At 34.5% G+C, this 18103-nt stretch overlaps 2 protein-coding genes across 54 annotated transcripts in view; one reads left to right on the top strand and one right to left on the bottom strand.

Annotated features, from left to right (window-relative positions):
- The window catches only part of grip1 (glutamate receptor interacting protein 1), a 359454-nt gene that overhangs the window by 329811 nt on the left and 11540 nt on the right, over positions 1-18103 (top strand). For 30 of the 53 annotated variants that reach the window (XM_087246975.1, XM_087246973.1, XM_087246961.1 and 27 more), the window contains 4 exons: positions 220-365; positions 5894-6038; positions 6773-6912; positions 8486-8662. In XM_087246975.1, coding sequence (XP_087103101.1) covers positions 220-365; positions 5894-6038; positions 6773-6912; positions 8486-8662 — 608 coding nt within the window. Of the gene's footprint in view, positions 1-219; positions 366-5833; positions 6039-6772; positions 6913-8485; positions 8663-18103 lie in introns of all 53 variants that reach the window. The other 23 variants (XM_087246969.1, XM_087246951.1, XM_087246962.1 and 20 more) reach the window with 1 other exon arrangement.
- LOC101884202 (uncharacterized) overlaps positions 3356-18103 on the bottom strand; it is a 51358-nt gene continuing 36610 nt past the window's right edge. The window contains exons 8-9 of the transcript XR_015482873.1: positions 6417-6466; positions 3356-6070 (exon numbers count right to left, since the gene is read on the bottom strand). The gene's annotated coding sequence lies outside the window, so the exon portion shown is untranslated. The remainder of the gene's footprint in view (positions 6071-6416; positions 6467-18103) is intronic.

Below are 18103 nucleotides of genomic sequence, written 5' to 3'. Positions count from 1 at the left end.
ACGCCACGGTCAATACGCTGAATAATGGATGTGTTTTCCAGCAGAATGTGAGCTCGGACTACAACGGAATGAGTGTAAATGTCTGCACGAGGGAGAAAATAACCTTTCCCTCAAAGCGCTGCGAGACGAAATGGAGATGTGCTGTGTTGGCTGAGGAAATGTTGCTATAAAAAATCAGCACAAAAAGATTGTAATGGTTTTCCATGTGCTTTCTTAAAGGACGGGCACGCTAGAGCTGGGGGATAAGCTTCTGGCAATCGACAATATCCGTCTGGACAACTGCTCCATGGAGGACGCCGTTCAGATCCTGCAGCAGTGTGAAGACCTGGTTAAACTAAAGATCCGCAAGGACGAGGACAACTCAGGTACCTCTGAGTCTCTGCAGATGCACAATCCACACAAAATGAACACTAAAGAAAAACCCCGTACGAGGGCAGATTAGACCTCTAATGTTTGTTTGGCAGGATCAAGATAAAGAATAAGCTATTAGGACCTGATTAATTAGCTTACTCTAAAATAATCGGGTTTTATACTGATATGGCAAGGACGGAAAAAGGACAAGATGAGAGCAAACAAGGCAATATTATTAGCTATGAATAACTTAAAGACAGAAATAACTTTCACCTCATATGGGTATATTTTCCCTTAGCTATATATATTGTCATACCACTTCGAAAGTCTCAGTTTCTCTGGATTTACTGGGTTTGTTAAGTATGTGTTTGAGAATATTGGTTGATAGAATATTGAGAATATGATTGATAATTAGGGTTAATACACCAAATATTGCTTTCTTAGGATAAAACATTGGCATTGTGTTGCCCTGTAATTAGTATTAAAGGTCACACTTTCTTTTGATGGTCTGTTTGTTTCATTGCATCTACATGCCAACTAATTCTCATTAGATTATAAGACTGTTAGGTTTAGGTTAAGGTTGGTGAAGGTTGACATGTACTTGCAAACTTTCTTATAGTCAGTTAAATGTCTGTTAAAGGAGCAGTACCAACAGATATTAAGCAGACAGTCTACTAATACTCAAATGAACCATCAAAATAAAGTGTTAAAGTCTAAAAATAAGGCACATTTTTATTTTAAGCCAAAATATTTAAGCATAAATGTACAAAGTTTTGCGCAAACATAGCTATAAAACAGAAATCTAGAGAAACGGAACAACTTCAAGTGATTTATTAAATATTATATTAAAATTGTATATTAAATATTTGCTTCAGTGTAATGTACTGATAAAATAACAGAAAACAGGACAATTAATCTATCTAACTTCCATTTTTTGCAGCTTAATTTTAAACTAGAGATGGCAGAGAGATAGTCAGTGTTTTTTAGATTCATGTTTGCAAATTAAGAGGGAAAGATGGATTGGGAAATTAGTTTAATGACACGCTTTTTAAAGAACGTAATGGAGAGTTAAAAGCTAATTCAAATCAACCTTTTTGCACCACATTGCTTAAAGGAAACAGTTTTAGTCATAAATAAATGACTAATTTAGAAAGATTGCTGATGGTCAAATTTAAAAATAAAAGCTTTATTTCACAGATACTCAGATCACATGGACAGCTAATGCCACTTGTGTATGGGTCAGTTCTGTATTTACAGACTTTGCAAATAAAGTAAATTAATCATAGCTTTTATTTGGCCAGAGGGAAAAATCATAAATATGTTTGACTTTTTAATATATTGCTAAGCTTTAGTGCCTAGTTATACCGCTGGATGACTTTATAAGACATTAAATTAGGATGTTCTCCGTGGAATTTTTGGTTTACAGGCATAGTTCAATCCAAACATAAAAATCTTGATATTATAAACTCAACATCCATTTTACGTTTGTAAAGAGGTCATATGATGTGCTTTAAGGTCAACATTTTGTCTATTTGGTGAATTACAAGAGATAAACATGCTTTATTATTTTAAAATAGATATTTGCTGCCTTCACAAGCACACAAATTGAGAAAAGTATAGAAAAATAATGAGAAAAAAATGTATGCATGAGCTTTCGGTTCTATTTATAGTCACTATTTATGGCATTATATCCTGTATTTCGTTTGTTTAGGCGTCTTTGGCTGATTTTGCATTTAAATTTTTGAACCACACCAAAATTCTGCCATTACATGCCAAAGGAAAACATTACAAAGCATTATATGTCCTCTTTAAATAAAACTAGCCTTGAATATTTCTCTGTGTTAAAGGACCTTCTGGTAAACCTTTCATTTTTGGAGAGCTCCAACAACATACACATCTCTCCTTGCTCCAGCAACCTCACAATTCATCCTTAACGCCATTAGTGTTGTGCACACGGAAGAAAATTAGGTTTAATTGCTCCAATTTAATGCTCGTTTAGTTCAATTATCAGATTAGAAACCTTTTATCCTTTGCAACGTGGTCCTCCACAAGGGCGTTATACACATAAAACAAAGCAGACCTGTTGGAAAAACTCACCATATTTCATCCAGGATGTCCATTGTGTCGCTAAAATGGCACCTTGTGTGTTTTAGTTGCTCGCCCAGAGCTGGAGGTTTATTTAGATCCTTTTCACCGAGAACATTAATTTTTTTTTACAAGCTCTTTTTTTAGAGCTGTGACAACAAATCATCAGTCTGAGAGAGGCCGCGCTGACTGTGTGCTAAATAGGGGTAATTTCCTTCCCATCTCTCCATTAGTCCATCATCGAAAAAAACAAAGGCGTAATGAGCCGACCTCATGTTAACGAACATCCCCAGACCCCCAACACACAAACACTGCAGCGATCTGACAGATGTCCTAAATTCATTAGTGTTTGGAATGCGAGTGAAAGCTGGATCTCACAGTTTTCGTCAATTTTTCTCTTACTTTTTAGCGGTACAGAAAGGCACAGGTTGACCTCTTAATTGATGTTGAGCATTATAAATCAGCAGCACGAATATTTTATAAGATACTTTTAAGTGGATTTCGGTATTGCGATGGTTGTATCTGTTTGCTGAGCGCATAGGAAATGAGCTCGCTCGTATGATTAATTTACATTATGATTCCTGTAGCTCAGCTGGTGGAGCAACTAGCATGAAAATCCCCCGAGGACACGCGTACTGATAGGATATACAGCATGAATGCACACTTGGGTAAAAAAAAAGAAAAGTAATTTCTGACATCTGACATTTAGTCTTTTGAAATGCATTGTGAGCAAGGCTTTGGGGGTTTAGCTCCTCTTTGGATGATAACGTGTGTGATTTGTAGAGGTAGGTGCAGGATCCATTTCTAAAATGGATCACAGAGCCAATATCCCATTTTTTTGGTATTATGCATGTGAATATCTCCATTTTGCCACTCCCTTGTATTTTCCTTTTTCTCATTTTTGGTTTATTTTTTTTTTCTGGATGCACCACTTCCATTATCTTGCATCATTCTTCTTTCAAATTGCCTTTACTTTATTTCCCATTTCTCTTGCCTCTCTATTACTCTCTTGTTTATTATATTTTGTGAGCATAATTAGTTGTTTTTGCTCTCTTTTTCTTGGGTTTTATAGGGTTGTCAGTCAATTAGCATTTTTAATGAAACTGATTACATGATGTGATTTTTTTTTATTATCAAGTTGAAATGAAACTATATAACATCGTAAGTAAAATGAGACCAATATATAATGTATAATTGTAAAATATGAAGAGTTCAGATGCAAAAACCTCTAAGTGCCGTTTGAAATTTTCCAATTAGAAATGTGCATTTTTTCCTCAGGCTCCAATGTTTATGTTAAGTTATTTCATTTTAAAGACCTTTAAAAGAGTGTATTGTTTGCCATAAATTAGATTTTACTGAACCTACAGTCAAGAGCCTAATGAAAATGCAAATTTTTGAAGGAAATTTCAAATGGCTTTTAGAGGTTTTTGCATCTGAACTCTTCACATGTAAAAATCAACACTAAAACTTTTTATATTTTTTTCATTACTGAAAAGAATGAATACACTACCTGACAAAACTCTTGTCGTTGATCCCAATAATAACTTTATTTCTAGTTGATCATGAGAAAAAATGGTAAAAGGTAGATGTTTTCAGCTGAATCATCTGTTGAGCTGCATTCCAATCATCACTAATACTGCAGAAGACCTATTGGAACCAGCATGAACCCAAGATTCTCACTAAAATCAGTCAAGTTTGGTGAAGGAAAAATCATGGTTTGGGGTTACATTCAGTATGGGGGCATGCGAGAGATCTGCAGAGTGGATAACAACATTAACAGCCTGAGGTATCAAGACATTTGTGCTGCTTATTACATTACAAACCACTGGAGAGGGCAAATTCTTCAGCAGGATAGCGCTCCTTCTCATACTTCAGCCTCCATATCAAAGTTCCTGAAAGCAAAGAAGATCATGGTCCTCCAGGATTGGCCAGCCCAGTCACCAGTGGTGAACATTATTGAGCATGTCTGGGGTAAGATGAAGGAGGCATTGAAGTTGAATCCAAAGAATCTTGATGAACACTAGGAGTCCTGCACGAACACTTTCTTTGCCATTCCAGATGACTTTATTAATAAGTTATTTGAGTCATTGCAGAGATTTATGGATGCAGTGCTCCAAGCTCACGGGAGTCATACACAATATATATATTTTTCCACTGAACCATGACTATATATTCTATTTTGTACATTATTTCTGGTAAATGATACGACTTTTGTCTAAGCAAAGTCAGACCTTACTGTTCTAATTAAATAATGTAAAGACTAAAAGACTTGATCATACTTTATTTTGGTAAAACAAGCGTAATCTAGAGGCCTTTGCCTTTCATATTAGCCACTTTTGATACCAAATGATCAACTAGAAGTCAAGTTATTATTTGTTGTTCCTTAAACATGGATAAGACATTTGTCAGATAGTGTATGTAAAGTGTTAATAAGTAATACAAAAGACATTTATTTTTAATTTTGAATATTGTCAATCAGTTAGCAATTTGCTTCAAATTACTGACATAATGTACTAATTAATCAAAGTAATCAATTCTGAACTTTTTAGATCCAAGGTAAAAGCAATGAAAAAAAAACACTGAGACCACTTAAAGATTCTCAGTTTCTCTAGATTAACAGTTTTGAGTTTGAATTGAACATACTTTTTGTTTTATTTTGTAAAATACTGAATTCACAAGTCAGAAAAGTTAGGTAAAAAAGTATATTGTTGGAATAACCCTAATTTTGAGACCAGCAGTCGAATTTTGCAAAAACATGCTCTAAATTAAATTGTTGTTTAAAAATTTATCAGACCTTAAATGACTCAAACCCATACTTAATATGTAAGGAGAAACTGAGAATTTTCAAGAGCTCTCTTGATTTTTTTGTTTGTTTCATAGCTCTGTGCATTTCTTTAAAAAATAAAATATTTAATATATCTAATGCTGGATTCACATCAAACACTAACTTAAGTATGTATTTGAGTATATTACATTTATTACAATCCAAACTCGTGAATACAGTCAATTTTTTGCCAGACGGGGGACTTTTGCCATGAATGTGTGGCATTTCTTACAAGTTGAAAAATGTAGCTTAAAATTTGCATTAGGCAAAAACACATTCTATGAGTAATCTAGAGCAAGTAAGCGTTTGGTGTGAACCCAACACATTGCTTTATGTAATTTCTTTGATTAAATGTAATTTAGACGTATAGACTTACTGAATTCTCAATTTGTGTATTAAACTGACAGCTCTAGTATTTTCACCCCACCTCCATTGGTTTCCTTTGGGTTCCTCTTTGTTTTCTCTCCACATTTCTGTTATTATTTTGTGGTCACCCCTCCTGCTCCCTGTACCTGTTCTCTCTGTCCGGTGTTGTGAGGGGTGTCTTCGCTCTGCTCTCTGCCCCTCTGTGAGGTGTCCTGCGTGCTGGCAGTGTTGATAGGAACGCCCGTGTGCTGTTGGCCTGTGTTGCAGACGAGCAGGAGACCTCCGGCGCCATCATTTACACTGTGGAGCTGAAGCGCTACGGCGGCCCACTGGGCATCACCATCTCGGGCACTGAGGAGCCCTTCGACCCCATCATCATCTCCAGCCTCACTAAAGGAGGCCTGGCCGAGAGGTACAGCTCTGGTGGAGCCTTCAGTCTGGCAACTGAAATTAAAGCGATAGTTCACCAAAAGGTGAATATTTACTCAACCTCAATTGAAAAAAGAGGATATTGTGAAGAATGCTGGAAACGTGTAACCATTGACTTTAATGGTAGGACAAACAAATACTATGGAAGTCAATGGTTATAGGTGGTTCAGCTTTCTTCAAAATATCTACTTCAATGTTTAACAGAAGAAAGAAATTCAAAGAGGTTTGAAAAAAGTGAAGGATGAGTAAATGATGACAGAATTTTCATTTTTGGGTGAACTATCCCTTTCAATATAGTGCTTTAGTGAAATATGCATTAAGAGAGAGTTAGTCTGTGATGTTTTACATAATTTTTACTTACCAAAATTATTGAAATGGTGTAGTTTTTCTTCTCACCAACATTTATTTAATCTAAAATACAACAAGAACAAGAACAGTGTGAAATATGTTTACAGTTTAAAATACTTGCTTTGCATTTGACTTTATTTTAAAATGTAAATTATTCCTTTTATGAAATCCAGAATTTCCTGCATCAATACTGATAATCAATTTAATATGCTGATTTGCTGTTTAAAATTACATCAAGTAATTTATCATTTGGATAATTTCGCAAGGATGCAGTAGAACGAATGCATGCTTTCACCAACACACAGGCTTTTAAAATGACGCACTGCAGTTGCCTTTAAAGACTGTGTTTATGTGCTGTTTCCTCTACAGGACCGGTGCCATTCACATTGGTGATCGCATCCTGGCCATTAACAGCAACAGTCTGAAGGGCAAACCTCTGAGTGAAGCCATTCACCTGCTGCAGATGGCAGGAGAGTCCGTCACGCTCAAGATCAAGAAACAGGGAGAACGTGAGTGGACATGCTTTTATTTCTACAATACATGTTCAGTCGAGTCTGAACACACTCCCCAGTGTCTTAGAAAGCTTTAACCTAAAGAGGCTTACGCTAAAAATGTGTGATGTTATTTTGATGACAAATATTAATTATTGCACTGCATTAATACTATCACGACCATGCAATTGTATTATTATTATAAAGTAATGAACAAAAATTACATTACTTATATTTTTATTTTATTATTTATTGTTTTTACTAATAATTTACATAGATTTCATTTATTTATTTATCTGTTTAAACTATTTGATTTCTTTACTGTTAACAAGTTACTTAATTGTCATTAGATTGAACTATTATAATATCAAATTTTTCCATTTTCCAAAAACATAGTTCCTTATAGTTTCAAAAACTTTTATTAATAAGATAAGTATCAATAATAAGAATAATAACAATAAATGTTTATTTAGAATTAGAATTTTTACATGAATTCTGACATTTTATAACTAATAATTATATATCAGTAAAATTATACCTTAACTTATATTTGTTATAATATTTGAACAATTGAATGATTACATTAGCTTTTACTCTTCTTCACATTCACTCTTTTTCACAGACTATCTTTTGTAACTATCTGTATCTTAACTATCTTTGTAGCTCTAAAATGCAGTAAAGATGCCTAGCCTTGAGTCATTACAGCCTATGGTCTGATGAATGTATTCTTTATCATTTATACACATCACAACAGACATGGTCATGTTGCATGTCCAAGAACAAAACATTAAATCTGTTGTCACGGGTCACGGTTTCTGATACTAAAGGTCCATAACAAATAATACTGTATGCTCAGAGTATGCTAAAACATGTGGTGTTTATGTTCATGCCCAAGTCTTAAATGGTCAAACAGCGATTCATGTTTTATAAATCAATAAAATTATTAAGTGTCTGGGATGCAGAAAGGCCAGAGACTGAAATGGGCTTTATTTAGTAAAAAATTGCCTTTAATATGAGATATGACTAAACAGTGGTCATAAAAGGCAACAGAGAAAGCTTTTACGTGTTAAATAGATAGAGATTTGGACCCTGGAAAGGTATTAAAGAGTTCACAAGTTAAATATCTGATATCCACTTGTGGTGTATTGACTGTGATTGGTGGGTTTGGAGAATAGAGATGGTTATGACAGTCATCCGCATATTAATTGCTTTAAAGTTTTTAATATATTAATGTTTTTTTTTAAGTATGTTCATTTATAAAGCTGTACTTTGCATCAGAATACAAAAGAAAACAATTACTGCTTATGAAAGGTGTTTATAATGCAGCGTCTATGGGCAGAACAGTAACTTTGATGCTATTCTGTCCTCGGGCTGCCATTATCAGTCTCATACGATTTTATTTTTCATTTTTGAAACTCATGAAAACACTATCGTGAAGTTTTTATTTTATTCTTTGAGCAAATAGGAATAAAAAATATTTATTGGTGTTACTCTCCCTTTCATTGCTCTTCAACTATGATGACTTTCACTGTCAAGATACCTGTAAATATGAAAAGGGTCCATTGTCTTTTTCGTTTCGCTCTTTTTACAGTGCCAAGCCCAAAGCCGCCGTCAGTAACGGGACGTCTGAACAACCTGAGCGATCTGGAGGATGACGGTCAGAAGGCTGGAAAACTGTCTGACATCTATTCAACCACCATCCCCAGTGTGGACAGCGCAGTGGAATCATGGGACGGCTCTGCCATTGACGCCACCTTCAGCACCCAGGGTAAGTTTGAGTCTGAGTGGTGTTAAAAAGTTTCAGCACTTTGACAAAATGTAATTAGCGCTTCCACCATTCAGCTTTTAGTTGTGGTAAATAAGTTTTAGAAGCCTCTGGGCAACATTTGATTGGAGCTGCATTCTTTTCAGCATAACAACGTGAAATGTCCCATTAGCTGAAAGTTTCCTGGCAAAATTACTGTTTGTAATTTAAAATTATATCTGTAATTTCAAATGCTCTGGAAGGCATGTGGGTTTTGTAATGGAAAGTAGAAGGCATTTGTTGGAGAATTTCGCAAAATGGTCAGTGACAACCAGGTATCAACTCTGGTTTAAAGTGATAAGGTTGGCAAGGAAAAGATCCCAGAGGCAAGCACCATTGTGACGATGACTTTTCATTTTCTTTTCATTCTCATGCCATTTCCTGTATTTTCCTGCCATGACAACACAAAGGGGCGTTTAGCAAAATGTTCTCGATGAAAGATTTTCATAATGGTCACTAACATGTAGGTGTGCATGACATTTACAGAAATATATATGTCAGTAGTTTGTTGCGTGTAGTTTGATACAGATACCTTGCTTTAAGCTTTTGTGGATTAATGAATATTGTGGCCAAAAGTCTCCGTTTTAATGAGTGACTAATGAATCATTCATTCAAATGAAGCAAGTGACGGTTTTTAGGAATGGATCATTGAATCACTGACTCAGATGATTAGCAGTTCAGAACTGTTTACAATGAAGCTTGTCAATACGATGTCTAAAATTAAGCTCCCTCAATAATAACTACTTGATTGTTGAAGTGTATAAAATCAAGATTCCGTTTCAAGCAGTGACATACTCTAAAACGTCAGCTCACTCACCATTAAAACAACAATTACATTTTAACCACAGATGATAAATATTGCATAATCAATTTGTGACAAACAAAAGGTAATATTGTCACAATAAATTTAAAAATAGAGTTCATATACTCGTACTGAACTATTGTTCTTTAAGCTTTGCAATATAAATCTAGCACTAGAAAATACACCGTGTAATTAATATTCATTAATCTCACTGGCACCATCTGAATGGATTTGTTCTAAGGGATTGTTCATCTGGAAATGATAATTCTGCCATTTGCTCCTCATCCTTGTCTTGACAAATCAGTTTGAGTTTTTATGTAACCACTGACATCCATAGTAGGATAAACAAATACTATGTTAGTCGATGGTTATAGGTATCTTCTTATATCTTCTTCTGTGTTCAACAGAACAAACAAAAACTCCTAACTGGTTTGGAACAAGTCACGGTGAGTAAATGATGGCAGAAATTTCATTTTTGGGTGAACTATGCCTTTAGGAAACCAATCACTTTAAACCTGCCTTTCTAAGAGCTGCTCTACTCCAATTGGTCAGATGTGACAGTGACTACTTTTACATGGACATCTGCAATCAAATTATTTGCCTTAAAAGGTAATAATGATTCCTGTCCAAATGATCCCATTTTACATGTTATAGCACATAATTCAAATAACGTCATTAGGTCATCACGCTATCCTAATTTCCTCAGGAGTTTCCTGTAATTTCGGGTGTTTCATTTATTAACAATTTATCAACTTTAACTGCAGTTTGGCATTTTCACTTTCATTCAGGAACATTTCAAGCATGCCCCCTGTCACAAACGATATATTGGATAAGAGTATGAACTGCTGGAAGAGTGTTGTTTTAATTAAATTTGTATACTGCACGCATAAAACCACCAGTGGTCCTTCACTTACCCAGTAGGTGCAGAGAATAGTGTCAAACAGCTGTATGAGTAGACTATGCTGTTGCAAAATGCGTTGAAAATCCTACACAACGTCAGCATGCCTGCCCACATGGAGACTCCAATATTTTAGACCCATCTCCTGCCACCCTCCCGTTTTGTTATTTCTCCCGGTACAGTCTATAACACCCTCGAATCGCCAACTTTGGTATAGTATCCGATCGCAGCGGCTGCCCGAAACCCAGTACAGTTAGTACAGTTACTTAAATGTGTTATTCAGACCCTCACCCCCCGACACCTAGACATCCCCTCTCCCTTGTCTCCCGGATTTTTAGAGTCAAGTGTTGGCAGGTATGAATGGCAGTATTTTGATTGCCAGTAGTTTGATTTGATTTCATGTATGCACTGCAATTCAATAATGTTACTAAAATCGGCATCCTCCATGTTTTAATTCGTTTTCTGTTTAGTTCGATTTTACCCTTAATCAGATTAAATTAATCAAAAATCGCTGTTTACATGGTAGACTCTTAATCAGAGTATTGTCTTAATCACATTAAAATCGGATTATTGGTGTCCATCTAAATGTACTATGTGATTGTGATTGGTTTACATCTTGCAGTACATTAAAAACTAAAACCCTAATTCCATATGATCTTCCTTAGCACTTGTAACAAGACAACTTATAATGGCGTCAGTTATAACATACCTATTTAAGCACTAATCCTTATCCTTTGGAAGTGCATGCAACGTGGATTTGCTTTTGTAATGTAAAAAAACAGTCACAAACTCTTCCAAGCCTCAGCTACAGTTTTTATGGGTCTGAGTAGACATTGTTTACAAAAATTAAGCAGATTTGAGACAGTTCTTTCCTTTAGGACAGTGTTTCTCAACCACGTTCCTGGATGACCACCAGCTCTACACCATGTCTCCTTAACCAAACACACCAGATTCAGATCATCAGCTCATTAGCAGAGACTGAAAGACCTGTAATGGGTGTGACAGACAAAGGAGACATCCAAAACATGCAGTGCTGGTGGTCCTCCAGGATCGTGGTTGAGAAACACAAAATAATTTACACTCACAAACAACTATTAATAATAATAACAGTGAGCGTGGTATCTAAAACAGCATAATGTGGCACTTTAAGCATGCCTATTCACATTTAATGAACTGGCAAGCCATATCGGGATTTGTTTTGGGAGTGAGTAAATAATGGCATTTACTTCATCTGTTCTTTTAATATCACAATGACGCACAATGGTGTCTTGTTTAACCTGGTCTGTATTCGTCACAGTCACTATGGCTGCACCACCTGTTCTTTCACATTAGCCGCAGCACCAACAGCGTTGGCCCCATTGCATCCTGGGGGTTCCGTCGAGTCCCAGCAGGCCTAATGTAGGTTTAATTGAGTTTTTCGTTCTCTTTGGACCTGCAGATATGTATTTACTCGAGTAATTATTTTGTGGCGGGATGCGCGTCTTCTATTAGTCCAGCTGGTGATACAGTGCTGTGGTTAATATGGAAGAATGCATTATTTTCCTAAGTGGAAAATGAGTTGTAATGAGCGCCGGGATACACATGGCCATTTGGATAACTCGCCAGTAATGTGTTTGAATTGCAGTCTGCTCTCTTGACACTCAGGCCTCCTGGTCAAAACTAATCGCAATCATCACTTGCACTGAGAATGCCAAGTAGGCACAGCGTGTATTTGACTATTTAATTCACACAAATGTTCCTGTGCATTAATGAATAGCTAATCCAGGTGTTTCTCCCACACTTGCTAAATAATCAAAATAATTGCTGAAATAAATATTTTTTAATTAGTCCACAAGGTTTAAACGCCCACACACACATAGATACGTGTGGGGGAGATTATGTAACATGCTTGTTTGTTGATAATTTAGCTTTGCATGAACTTTGTTATTATATATAATGTTTGTTCCATTTAACTTTAAATGTATATTATGTATTTGCAACTGTGTATATGTAATGTTAGTAAATAATATTTCACTGATCCATGTATAATTACCTAAAAATCTACAAAAAAATGTAGATAATTTAGACATGCTTTTTGTACATATTTAAAATGTAAAAAAAAAAAGGTATGTATTTTTAAGAGATTTATAGGAAGGGTTCATATGTTTTCATAAAAATATTATTATAGTTAACAACAAATATTATTATATATTATATATATATATAATAATTTAATAATTATATAATAAAGATGATTATATTTAATATGAATATAAAATGAATTTAAAATGAATATAATATTTAATATAACTGTATTTATTGTATAGATATAATATTTATATTATAATATATATATATATATATATATATATATAATATTTATTTAATAAATATTAGATTAAAGAGCCCCTATCATGCATTAAAAAGGGTCATATTTTGGTTTTGGGGGTTGGACGGGGCTTGAGTTCTGTATCGACGTCACAATGACCCAGCTAAAGATTCATTACAGCGGCGATTCGTTTAAATCACTATAAGTTGACTCTTTTCTAGATGAATTATTAGTTTTAAACATGATGCACTTTCAGATTTAAGCCTAAGCTGGATGTTTCACTTCACTTTAAGAGTTTTACACCCTGCACGGAAGGTCATTTTCAAAAACCCATTATAGGGGCTCTTTAAATATTATATTTATATACTGTACTTTATAAAAAAAATATTTCACTTGTTAGTTGTTAGTTACGATTCACTTTTTTAATTAAACTCTACAAACTCTAATAGTTTAAACTAATCATTATTATTAGGAGCATTTATTAATTAAAAATAAAAGCTATAAAAGCAAACTCAAACTAATATAAATGTCATTTATTGCATTGTAGACAGTTTATGTTTGCTTTTGCATTCCTACCCCTGTGTATGTAATTTAGTACAACTAATTGCTGATAGTGAATAATTTAGGTTTGCTTAACTCTATTTGTATAAATCTTTTATTCTATTTGATTTTTTAAATGCATTTGATTACTCTTTATTAACAATGCAAATGTACTAACCAATATAATTTGATTCTAAATAAATTATTACTATCTAAATAAATGAAACTATAAGTCAGCGTAGCTTCCCATTAATAACCGAATGCCATCAGTGATTTTCAATTACAGTCAGAGATGATTAATTAACCCCAGTGCCGCAGACATATTCCTCCTTTTCGTTTCATAAGTACGTGTCGTTTTTTTTTCGGTGTCTCTGGAAAGACACTCATGTTAACGGGTTCATATAGTTGCTGTCGTCCCCTCAGGCAGAGCTAGCCCTCCATACATAACTGAATCTCAGATGCTTGCAGAGATACAGAAAGCATTCAGAGGAGCAGCAATCTGCCCTTAAATTATGGATGATGTGGACAGAGCATAAATTCAAGGTTGCTGCAAACTGTTGGCTCTCGTGGGATTCAACTAGTACAGCTGTATCCTGAGATAAGGCTCAAGCTTACTCTGAACTTGATAGCCTGGACGAAGAGTTACGGAAACCATATGTCTGGTGTCTAATACGATTAATGGCCGATCCGTATGCAGTTTTAAATCAGGAGTTTTGTTTTTGCTGAGTGAAACATATTTCGGTTCAATGCAACCTCGGGCCACCTAAGCAGAATCGAATAAATAAAAAAACTTACCAGGATGGTTTGCCCTTATATTTAAAATATCCGTAAAAAGTTCAATCGAATGTAGACTGTTAATTTGGGCTGAAGCAAATCTGAAATTGTGATTATTTCTATTGAACTGCTGTGATTGACTGAATATTTCAGGAGCTTTCACTTTGCTTTGATATTATTGTATGCTGGATAAGAGCATAGACAGTCATCTATGCATATTATATATGTATATATATATATATATATATATATATATATATATATATATATATATATATATATATATATACTGTATAAAAATATATAATAAAGTAATAATAATAAATAAAAATAATAGCAAAGTAGATATTTGACTTATAATTATGAAACTGTTTCTAAATGAATACTTTGTTTAAATTAAATAACACCTCTAAATATAAAAATAAACAAATCAATAATTTGTGATTAGTGTACATTACGATGTGTATTTGATATATTTTTTATACTTTTCTAGTATTTTATTGATTTAAATATTAATACATATAAAGGATAAATGATACATGTTTGATGTACATTATCTTATGCTATTTAGTAGACAATTTAATTAATAATAATATACAAATTAAAGATGGATTTCAATTGTATTATTATTATTATTTTCATTTTTATATTTGTCGGTATAACAATATTATTATGCTTGTAGTTACACGTCTAGAGTCATACAAAATACATAGACAGATAACTAAAATAACGTTAAAAGAATCTAAGGGTGTCAAGGTGGCGCAGTGGGTAGCACTATCGCCTCACAGCAAGAAGGTCGCTGGTTTGAGCCCCAGCTGAATCAGCTGGCATTTCTATGTGTTCGTGGGGGTTTCCTCCGGGTGATCAGGTTTTCCCCACAATCCAAAAACATGCACTATAGGTGAATTGAATAAGCTAAATTAGCTGTAGTCTATGTGTGTGAAAGCAAGTGTCTATGGGTGTTACCCAGTGATGGTTTGTGGCTGGAAAGGCATCCGCTGCGTAAAACATATGCTGAATAAGTAGGTGGTTCATTCCGTTGTGGCAACCCCAGATTAATAAAGGGGCTAAGCCGAAAAGAAAATGAATGAATAAATAATCTCAAAACAGACATCTTCATTGGGATCACACACATCTTATTATGCTATTTAGCAGAGATCTTTAATAGTAATAATGATAATAATAATAACAATAATAATGTAATACTTGTTTGGGTATATTTGTCTATAATATTAAAATAAATTATGTTAATATTGGTTAAGGTGGTTCATTCTGCTGTGCCGACCCATGATAAATAAGGGACTAAGCTGAAGGAATAAAACCGGTTAAGTCTAGACATCTTCTGTTATTTCAGCTTTTTCTTAGTTTCTATATTTCTATTCTGCTTATATTTCTATACCTGTAGTGTTATAAGTGCCAATAATAATGACGAAACCAATGGAAGGTGAGCATTACTACAGTAATTGTGTCTTGTTTTTTATTTTAGTTAAGCCGGGCCTCTGAAAAACCTAACATAGAAATGTGAATGTACGGTCGCTTATAGGGTGAAATGCATTTCTGTATGCGTGCAAGTCATTATTTTTGTCATTTGTTGCCACCGTGAACTCTTCTGAACTGTTGTCGATGTCTCATGCATTAATTAGCACTGTATATTTTTTAATGCACAGGGTTTCGCGCAGCTTCACTTCCGTACTGAAAATAGGTGGAAATGCTTTTAACTCCTATTCGAGGCACTGTTTTTGTTTGTTTGGAGTGTGTCTTCTGCACATTTGCGTAAGAGCAGCATCGAGCAGCCGCACTTGCGCAATTCATAAAAAAATGAATGCCTGTATGCATCACCATTCACCATCTCCAACGCTTCTTTTCTTGAAAATGTGACGCAGCATTAAAATAGCATTCGATGGGGGTCTTATTAAGAATTCCTGCACCTTCTCGAGCCCTGAGGGGTGAACAAATCACAAGCGGTTAATCCTTATTGAATTGATGGTGGATCTAGAAGGCCTGCGGCAGTGCAGTGATGGGAGAATCAGACCAGAGAGTGTGTTTGTGTGTGTGTGTGTTGTTCTGCTCTCCCTCTGGTCCTCCTGCAGTCCTGAGCCAGATTAATGATGGAGCATGAGAACCTGAGCATCTCTCACACTGCAGCGTAATACACAAATGTGCTACTGCTTCTGGGATCTGTTTATTGCCAAAGATTTTTTTCTTTCCTATTCAAAGTCAAATTGATTTTTTTTTCCATATCAGCAGAATAATGTTATGTGCAGGGGGAAAAAAAGTGCCAAATGCGAGCAACATTGTGACTTAATCAGTGTACTGCAAGAGTAACACAATGCATCTTCTCAAACTAATATTATTTATATTTTGTGAAGTTCATTTATAAAGTAATTTCAAGAGGGTCTTGTACTTATGATTGATCACAGCTGGTCCTGCATTAGCTAACGCATGATTCACCAATCAAATGATTCCTAACTCACTTTAAATAACCAGAGTTTCTTACCTTAGTCATCTTTGTCCCGTAGAATCCCCTCTTCCACCCCTACTCCTCCTCTCTATTCCTTGATAGGTCGGCATGGTGGCCCAGTGGTTAGCACTGTTGCCTCACAGCAGGAATGTCACTGTCATGGTAACAGGCCAGTTGACATTGCTGTGCAAAGTTTACATGTTCTCCCCGTGCACGTGTGGGTTTCCCTCAGGTTCTTCATTTTCCTCCACCAGTCCAAAAACATGCAACTCAAGTGAATTAACCAAATCAAATTGGCATCATGGATGAGCTCTTAATCAGCAGTATATCTCTCCATAGCAATCTCTAATTTGTCATTAGCCATAAATAAGCAGGGGAGTTCTCGAGACCTACCTGAGCTCAAACTCCCCTCTTGCCTTGCAAACGAGAGAGCTCAGGGCTCTCTCCTGGGACAGCAAGCTAAACACGGTTTATAATCAATCATCTGCTAAGTGTGAACTCTTGTATGAATGTTTATTATTAGATATCATCTATTTTAGCTAAATTGAAGTTAGCTACAGTAGATACTACTACTACTACTAATAATAATAATGATAATGATAATAATATAAATAATAATATTGTTGTTGTTAATAATGATCTAATAATAATAATCACAATAATAATTAATTTGATTAGGTGTTAGTTGACGTATTATTAAAATGATCCATTTTATAATTAAGTATTAAAAAGTAAAAAACAGTAAAAAAAATAACAATTAAAATTAGTTTAAACCTGATTAGCTTAATAACATAAGTTAAAGTAATATGAAAACTTTAGTTATCATGACTTTTGTCTAAGGCTGCACAATATATCGATATCAATGTGCGAATCCGATCAGGATCTGCATTGTCAAGTTGGAATATTTATTATTAACCAGGAAACAGTTCAGAGCACATGATGTGATTGCAAAGTTTAACCCTAATACAATGGTGAGTTTTGATGTGTTTTCAAGGGCTCTGACTAAGATTTTAAGTGAACTGAAACTAATTGTGCACAAGAAATGATAAAGTCTGCTACTTTAACAAAAAATGTATATATTTATTTTTACAACGAAGACTCCATGCAGAGTTATTTTACGTTTGATTATTGAATTTCTGTACCTCAATACACCACCAAAAACCAAAAAGTGCTGTTTATTTCATCATTGTGCTATTGTTTTCATCCATGGTATAATTTGTTTTTTGGGGTAATTTTGTATATTTTACGCAGATAAACTCACCTATAAAATCACAATCAAAGGCTGCTAAAGTTATCTTGTGAAATTATATTCCTATCACAATATAAATTGCAGAAAAAGCAATTATTGCATTGTCAGTTTTTTTTCCGATATCGTGCAGCCCTACTTTCATCATATAAATTGGTAAATAAAATTAATAAATCTTATTTTAATTTATGTTAAATCCTAAGTATAAACGTATTGTTATTATTAATTTAACATCTGTTTTAAATAAATAATTTATCTATTAAAATACCATTTATAATATACAGTATTATTACATTTATATAGGAAACGTCAAATTGAGGGTATGCAATATATGTATTGCTGATAAACATGCTCATTCCACCCACTATTGACAGAA

This window comes from Danio rerio, chromosome 4, assembly GCF_052040795.2.
Source record: "Danio rerio strain M-AB ecotype USA chromosome 4, GRCz13ab, whole genome shotgun sequence".
Taxonomy (NCBI): domain Eukaryota; kingdom Metazoa; phylum Chordata; class Actinopteri; order Cypriniformes; family Danionidae; genus Danio; species Danio rerio.
Note: the sequence above shows the minus strand (reverse complement) of the source record. Positions and strands in the feature narration are given on the sequence as shown.